This window comes from Nestor notabilis, unplaced genomic scaffold, assembly GCF_000696875.1.
Source record: "Nestor notabilis isolate BGI_N333 unplaced genomic scaffold, ASM69687v1 scaffold19582, whole genome shotgun sequence".
NCBI lineage: Eukaryota > Metazoa > Chordata > Aves > Psittaciformes > Psittacidae > Nestor > Nestor notabilis.
Genome location: NW_009918933.1, coordinates 608 through 9,367, shown reverse-complemented (window position 1 = coordinate 9,367; position 8,760 = coordinate 608). Strand labels below are relative to the sequence as shown.

General features: G+C 42.2%; 1 protein-coding gene across 1 annotated transcript in view; it reads right to left on the bottom strand.

Annotated features, from left to right (window-relative positions):
* Window positions 1-7,221: 7,221 nt before the first annotated feature.
* EXOC8 (exocyst complex component 8) overlaps window positions 7,222-8,760 on the bottom strand; it is a gene marked incomplete at its 5' end in the record, with an annotated part of 2,142 nt that continues 603 nt past the window's right edge. The window contains 2 exons of the mRNA XM_010009990.1: window positions 7,222-8,025; window positions 8,689-8,760. The exon at window positions 8,689-8,760 is cut by the window's right edge and continues 603 nt beyond it. Coding sequence (XP_010008292.1) covers window positions 7,417-8,025; window positions 8,689-8,760 — 681 coding nt within the window. The remainder of the gene's footprint in view (window positions 8,026-8,688) is intronic.

Sequence of the window (8,760 nt, the reverse complement as noted above, 5' to 3'; positions counted from 1 at the left end):
AGGAAAACAAACCGTTTATTTTTCTTCTTACAGCTATCTTTAGATGGTCTTAACTGATTGCCTCTTAACCTTTTCTCTGAACCCCCTGTAGCAACCTGGCCTACCATCCAACAGGAAATAATTAGCAGAGATATACAGTAATAAAAGCAGTGCATAGGCATGAGCCGTTGCCTCACAGGGAGTATTACCTGGTTGAGTGTTACACTGGCTGCAAGGAGGAAATTTGTGCAATTAATTGCTTCCTGATTAAAGGTATTTACAGTCTGGCCTTTAAATTTTCAAGGCCTAAAAGCACTCACTGAGTTAAATATGGAATTTGCCCGCAGTAGTCAAAAACATAGGCCCAGACAGCAGGATTTGGTGCTGTAATTTTGGTTGGGAATAAACACTTTCCTGTCTAAGCATATTATACCCCAAGCCATGTATGTAGAAAGTGCTCCACTCAAAACTAAAGGGGCACAGAAGGTCTTGTGTGGGTTTAAAACAGTTTCTAAGCCAGTTTAGTTTAACCCCTACCATTTTCCTGTGAGGACATGATCTTAATGGAATTAATTTCACAGAGCATGAGGGAGCAGAGCCAGAAACCCCTCAGGACATCTCAGGCTGGAATGCTATTTAAATGGTAATATATTTCAGGGGAAAACAAAAAATGGTGACTGATTACAGGCACACCAGGAGAGGAGCTATTTGGTGCAAAGATGCCAGGCAGCAGCGCAGGGGCCTTCTGCCTACTGTGCACATCAATTGTCACCAAGCAAACACGATGGGGTTTAGCCCCACTGGGAGGGAGGAGACCTATTTCATGCCAGGATGACAGCAGGAGAGAAGAGCTCACAATGGGAGGCTCTGGGTTGGGTTGTGGCAGGAGGCTGGAACTGCTGCTCCTTGTGCCAGCCATCACTGGGCTCAGGCTCAGGTGGAGCTACATCCCAGAACAGCAGCTGGTCCAGCCTTGCTGTGCACCCTTCGTTAAGCATCATAGTTTTCCAGAGGACATTTCCTCCACCCTGACATGGTGCCATGCACTGCACCAGGTCAGATGAAGCAACTTTATTTTCGCATGCCCAACACTATTTTTGCTGCCTCCTGAAAGTTGCAACACTAATGATTCATGGAGCCTACTGCTCCCACCGAAGAAGGGGAAGGCTTTGTTAGGGACCACAGTTTGTCACACTAGAGTTGAGGTGTCGCAGAGATGCACACTTTGTTCGCTCATGTGCTGCTGTTGCTCCAGTATTGCCCCCCTATAACTTCTTTGCCAGTTGGCTTTATGAAATCTATTTATGCTCCACACATGAAAAGCACTTTAACATCTACTTAGCTCTGTGTATAGGAGTGGGCATCTCAAATTCAGGGGGACAAAGCATGCTCTTCAATGTATGCTCAAGCACCTCACTGGGCGGAAGTTGGAAGGACAAAGATTACAGGTCTTTCCTTGCAACCCTCCCAATCCCCTGCCTCCCCATGCACATAGTCATTAGCGAGAACAGGCAGGGAGGTATATGGCCTGAATTACATTAACACAGACTGTAATTTAACATGCAGTTTGGCCTCCTTCCTCCACAAATCCTATCTGGCACCTCTGCTGGAGAAGTTACATTGCAGAGTGGGAAAACAAACAATCCTGCCAATTGTTAGTGAGGGAGGAAAAAAAGCAGAACAGGAGCTGCTTATCAGAGACCTATATTTTGAGAGAAAACTTCACTGAATCCTGAGGAAGGAAGGATTCTCTGCAGAGCTTCAATCACTCTTCTGACAACCCTATCCTACAGAAGCTGGGCCCCTTCCTATTGTGAAAATTGAGTCCAGTGAACTGAAAATGAACATAACAACAGGAATCCCCAGACTGCAGCAGTGCTGTGAAGCTGTAATTAAAACAAACCCAGAACACATTAGTCTTAACAAATCTGACTGGCACAGAACTGTGATTTTAGAAACAGTAGGAATGACTCAAAGCCCAGAGAACTTTAAGTCTGGAAGTGTTTGAGGAAAAGTTTTCCCTTGGCCTGCAGTCGGCTGGGGAGTGTCTGAAATTCAGATCTCGGTTGTGCCCAAGTCATGCTTTGTGCTGCAAAGGGTTTGGCTAACTCTCTCGCACCTTCATGAGCATTTAGATTTTGACTGGCTTAGCTTTCTGGGAGGACAGAGAAAGAACTGCGTGTGTTGGCAGAACTAGCTAAAGAGCTGCATGATTGTATTTTGTTTAAAAATAACTTGAAATCATCATTAATCCAAGCATCTCCAAGGACTTTCCTAGCAGCAGTGAAGTTAATACTACCTGCTTTTCTCCCTGGTCCACCTCCCTAGTGCAACACATTCAGTAATCACATGCCAACATATCAGCACATCTGAACAAGATTCCCAGCACCTGAAGGGCCAAATTACATTTTGGGTCATCTAAGCCTTAGAGTCCAGCTCCTGCCATGACATGAAGAGATTAATATCTCAGCTTCCATACCTGCTTTTAGCTCTCGTACTGGTCTATGAGAACAAATTGAATACAACCGTATCTGCTTGCACATAGAGCAGATGCCAGTTTTCCCTGTGCAGAGGTGATGCTTACTGATGCGGAGTTCTTGTGGGACCCCCACTGGTAACCATGTGCCATCACAGCCCTCTTCAAGAAATCCGGGGAGCAGGTTCTCTCCATCCTCCCATATCTTCTGCTTATGTGAGAAATGGGATGCTCAGGATATCGAAAGGAATGCAGCTACTGCATGGGGAGGAAGAGAGGATAAATACCATAAATACATAAGGATGATCTATAATTGCTCTAAAGCTGTCCTGATCAGTCACCTGGAAGGGGAACACTGCTCAGTGGTCAGCACAGGCTACTTGCTTATACTTTCTCTCTGCTGTCAAACAGAGAACATCTGTAGCTGAGATTCTAGTTCAGCCTGTAACTCTGAAGTTGAGAACTGTGTTGCAGAGCACACTGAGGCCACTGAAGTTCTATTAGCAAAATTTCCTAAATACTCAAGACATAATTACTCTGTGTCTGAGGTGGCTCAGTCAAATTCTGATCTATTACTCTAGTTGGCATCCCTTGTAATTATGAAAGGCATGAATCTACTTTTACCAGTTTGTGGTATTTCTCTCCCTTCCACCTCTCAGGGTTTGCAGGGATTGAATGTATATAACAACCTGTCATATATACATTAAATGAGAGTTGTTATATATACATTAAAATATAACTCTCAAATCACAGAGGAAAAAGATATGTCTACAGGATACGCTCACAAAGTTCCTTGAGAGATATGCCCCAGTCTGGATTTGATTTTGTTCAGGGAAAACACACTGAGAGTTTGCAGAACTAGTAATATTTTTAAGTAAAAGGTAACCCAGTTAAAACATAGGAGTTGTGCAGCAAAAGGAACATAAAGAATAAGTTATGAAGACTGGTGGTAGGGACCTTCTGCACTATTGTGCTGGATTGCAAAGCTGCGTTATGAGCATGAGCTCTCACTGGAAATTCAGTTCAACACTGAAGTAAAATGACAAGAGGTCACACAAGTTTGACTTTCAGAAGTCAGAAAGCTGAGCTTCTTACACAAGACAGCTGAAGCTGGGACAAGTGACTTCACATCTCTGCAGGGGCTTGCAGTCCAGCAAAGTGTGTCTCAGGCAGAACAAGTGTCACATGTTGGTACATACCTTTAGAAGTCGAAAGGTGAGATCCTCTGCAGGATGTCTGCCAATGGTATAGAAACAGCAGGAAAAGAAAACATAAAGATTTAAGAAATTAACAGCACAAAAATTAGAACATGCAGAAGAAAAGCACTACCAAGGAAGGCAAAAAGTTGACCCTAACATCCAAAACGTCCAGTGCAGCATCTTCATTCCCCAGCGTGCTACAAAATGTCCCAAGCCACGCTGCGAGACAGCCCTGCTTTAATGGCCAGGCCTGCCCTTGGCATAGCGAAGCTTCAACAGGCAGAACTCCACCTAGCGAGGAGATGGGCTGCACTGCACTGCACACATTCAAATTAAGAGTGAATGGGCTCCGGTGACAAAATCATCTCTAGAAGGTAACAGATCCCATAGCATTAAACTGCCCTGGTGCTGATAAGGCCTCGCTTATCTACCCAATGTCCCATTAGACTAGACTGCTGCCTCCTCTCAATTTGAATCAGAGACAATGTTGAGAAACATTTTCTTCCAACTTGACATTATTAATCCACACACTGACTTTGTAAGAATGTAACTGAAGTGACATCACTTGGCTTTCGTCACCGGGCTGCCTCTTACATCTCCCTCACAAACCCTGACCTGAAGCTCCCCTACTTCACTGGAAATTTATTAGTGGACTCGAATTTTGAACCAACATCCTCTTTCTGATGCTGACGTAATAAAAACAGAAATACACCACTAGTGCTGTATGTCCAACAGTTTTAATACATGGTCCTCACTGCTCAGAAAAGTTGTTGCATTAAATTCTAATACATAAATTCATCTGAATAATAATAATAATAATAAATCTGCATTCTACACATCACAATTTTGTCACAGCAGCTAAAGGAAACCAGATTTTATATGCAATTGTCTCAAAACAAACCAAAAAGACTGGTTCTTCCCCAAATCAAAAAAACTGCTATCGTATTATTCAGTAGTTACTGCAAATCCCACTTTGAACAACACTACACAAGAGTGCAGCTCAGGAAAAGAAAAGTGCCATTCCAAATTACAGTCTGCAAATCTGAAATTTATTAAACCATGATTCTCAGCATATGTTAACTTTTTTGTTAACCAAATTAACAGTGTTTAATTTAATTTCACACCATTTTCCTTAAGTTACTGATTTTATTACGACTTGAATTGATTCACAAGTTACAAAATATCAATGCTACCTATAGCAGTTTATACAAATCCACACGCATATTTGGATTGTGCCAGGCACACGAACATGACACTTGATCACCCAGACAAAAGGCCAGATTCCCTGATCCATTAAAACCAACATCCACGTAAGCCTACTGCTCCATGGATAATGGCAGAGACAAAATCAGTAGGCCCCGCATGCTGCAAACAGATTGATGACGGGAGTGGTGACTGAGGCATAACAGAACACATGGCAGAATTATATTCTACCTTTTATCCTCTGACGAGGATAAAATGTGCTACACCAGCTTGCAATGGATGCATGAACAGGTCTCTCCTCCTATTCAGTCTTACTCCAGAGCTGGGAATCATGAAACTAATTTAATCTTACACAAAATTCTCAAGCATCACAATAATCATTGTTAAGCTAGAGTTCCACAGCCTACCTTTCTCCTGCACAGGAAAAAAAACCCAACACAAAACCAAACCAACACATCTGTATTTATTCTGCTTTCTTCTGCTGTAAAGAAAACAATATAATATATCTGTCTTCAGAGAAAAAAAGCCCTTGCTTCTCCCCCTCTTCCAAAATACCTGTCATTAGGTAGAGCTCTCACTTAAAATCCACTTGAATATATTTCTGAGATTAAGCAAGGTTGCTACCTCTGCCCACTTTAAACAGATGAGAGAGAATATATTACTTTGATATACTTCACTAGGATCTGGTATCAAAAATAGTTCACTAGTGACATAACACCTGTGTGGCTCTCTTGTGGACATAACATGTTCACACAAGTTCTAACTCATTCAGTCCCTTAAAATAAAACTATAGCTATTACAGGGGTTTTCAATCTGTTTTAGCTAAGAGCAATAAGTTACCCTTTAAAACCATTTTTCTCCCATGATATGCTAGCAAAAAGCCCAAACACTGGAAAGCAAGCGAGCAGAGACAGTAGTACACTTGGCAAAATATGACAGTTCAAAAGGCATGCAAAGAGCAACAGGATGAAAACTAGCCACTAAAGTGGAAAGTGCATTGAACTAGCATCATGAAAATAGGAAGGAAAGAAGCACCAGTAAGAGCAGTTATGCAGAACATTTTACTAGTGATATCCTGTTTGTTCCGGCAATCATGAGGCATTCATTACCATGATACAAATTGCAAAAGCTTTCATCTGAAAGCATAACAGGAATAGGATACTTAATTATTCCAGCTAAGAACACTTATTGAGAGTCTAATACAAGGTTACTTAGCTGCAACATGATTTTCTCACAACTAAGAAAGTCTTCACTAAAGGGGAAGAAGTTTACACAGCTCAGAACATGATGCTGACAGCTTTCTCAAGCCAGCCTTTATACAAGACTTAGCTTATTTTATTTTCAGAGAAATAGACTGAATGAGACAGCCATCACCACTCAATCCAAACATGCAAGCATTTGCATAAACTTCCCCCACCTACATTCGTGCTCCCAACCAAACACAGTCCTTGGGTTTTCTGCAGAAAAAGATAGTGCTTCTTGGTTATTGCTGTATTACAGGAAACAGTAATATTTGCAGGGGGGACAGAGTGTGTATTTTGCAGATCACATCCTTCATAAAAAGCCTCACGCCCACTCTCTTCATCCTGTGCTGCCTCCATACAGCAGAACTAGCATTCTGTTTCTCCCAAATGAAATGGTACCTTCAGACCTTCTCCCTGCCCTGCACGTCTCAGGAGCATTTATGCTTCTTCATTATGGTTTCTACCAGTAGGCAATGGCCTGTCCTGCGTTTATGACAGCACCTCAAGCAACAGCGCACACTTAATCAAATAGACTTGACCCCAATGAAGTCCATGAAAAAACAAGGAAGGGGAACACAAAGGGGAAGGAAAAAAGTTATTCTCACTTTTTCTCTGAAGGGAACAAATGTTTCTGGCAGCAGCAGGTTTGTTTTCAGAGAGCTGCAATTTAAGCCGACAGGCAAGTTTATTAAATAGAAGCAGCGCATACATCCAAACACAAAAACCTTAAAAAATCCATGTCTAATTTAGATCTGCCTCTGAAATGAATCAAAAGAATCTGAATGTTGGAAAAACTGTAGAGTTTGCACTGCTACCAAACAAATCAGACTGTGCAAATTCATGTTGTTTCTCTGCAGTGCTGAGTCACATCTGGATGGTGGATGTGTCTCACAGAACACCACACCCTGGGAACATTTCAGCACTTCCCCTCCTACCGGAACCCTGCCTTAAAAAAGAATTCCTACAGTGAGGTTATAAGAAGTGATCTTTTCCTGCCATGTGGTGTACATATATTTAAGACTTACACAAACATTTGGCCAAAAATTGTATATTACAATGTTTCCCAAGTCACAAACACTACACAAGCCATTCTTATAGGATATGCTGTCCAAGGACAGGGGACCTCAACCTTACTTCTCGCCAAGGAAGGTGTTGCATCCTTTCAGGCTTTGACTGTACGTCTTCAGCTTCTGGAACGCAGCAGTTGGACTTCTGCATTTTGAAGGGACTCAGAAGACCCATTTAGTTCATGTATCCAATGTACAACATTTTCAGCAAGTGCTTTCAGACTGTTCATAAGGACAGTTCGGTCACTTCACACCACAGAGGTGGTACTTTCCGGATTGACGCGCATCAGTCTTGAAGCATTTCTCAGATCCTGTAGCTGCTTGGCTGGCTTTCCAACTCCTTCCTCAAACCTTTTTTCCACAACAGGAAGGACAGTTTCATACAGGAAGGATGCATTCTGCCTAATGAATGCTTTTTTCTCAGGATCCTGTTCACACCGTAAACTGTAATCAACATGCTGGACAGCCACTAGGATGATTTCTACGAGACTCTCCAAAAGAACCATATGCAGCTCTGGGAAGTAAAGCTTTAACGCTTCCTCCAAGAAGGCCATAGTCTGCTTAGTGAATGCTACTACAGTATAGCTCAGGTTGACCCAGCAGTCATCACCCGTGTACTGGTCAAAGTTGCCCACCCCACAGCTCCTCATCTCCTCCCTGAGCTTCCCCAGCGCCTCTGGAGTCATTAGGTTCATCCTTCTCCACATCTCCTCAGAGTTGCGGTGCTTGGTGGCCTCGATGATGATATCCTTGTAGCTCTGTAAAGCACCTTTGATATCCTTTACCAGAAGAGCATGAATGATGAAGGTGAGGTCCAGTCCAATCTCGCTAAGCTGCTTGCAGTGCTCCTTAGCTACCTTGGGTATTAACAAAAAGCAAAGGGTGTTACTAGTGTGCAGGCCCCCTTTACATCTCACACACTTACCAAATTTATCATTCTCGGAAAACAGAGAAGTGTTAGTCATACTTCACTTATTTTTCCTGCTTCAAGAAGTTTCTTACTAATGAGAAATTAATAACTGAAAGATAAACCCTGCCTATCAAAAACATTCTGACAATTACACTATGAACCCCCCTCCACTCCTTCTTGGGTTTGGTTTTGGTGGTTTTTTTTAGTCTTGCAAAAAACTATGGAAATGTAGACCAGGACAGGCTTGGAAAGCGAACAAAGTCTTCAAATTACTCATCACTCAGATGTAGCTCACGCAAATTTTAAGCAAAAGGCAAATCACACCTTTAACTCCTACTGGTTAAAGGCAAATTAAGGATAAACGCATAGTACATTTCTGATAAAGGCAAGGTTTTTCTGGCTGTGTATTTTCAGCTTAATCTTTTCCTCTATTAAATTGAAAAAAAATCCAAACCAACCCTAAATGAATATTAATCTATCATGTAAGGAAGCATTCCCACAGACCCACTCAAGAGTCAGCAACTGAACTAGGGCTAGAAAAGGGGAATTACAAGCTTTGCAGCCTTTGTTTTGGCTATCATGTCACACCACCCTCTTTGGACCCTCTTACCTTGACGCACTCTGCCGCCGTTGACAAGCTCTCTTTACTATCAAACACTTGCTTACTGAAGGCATCTACAAA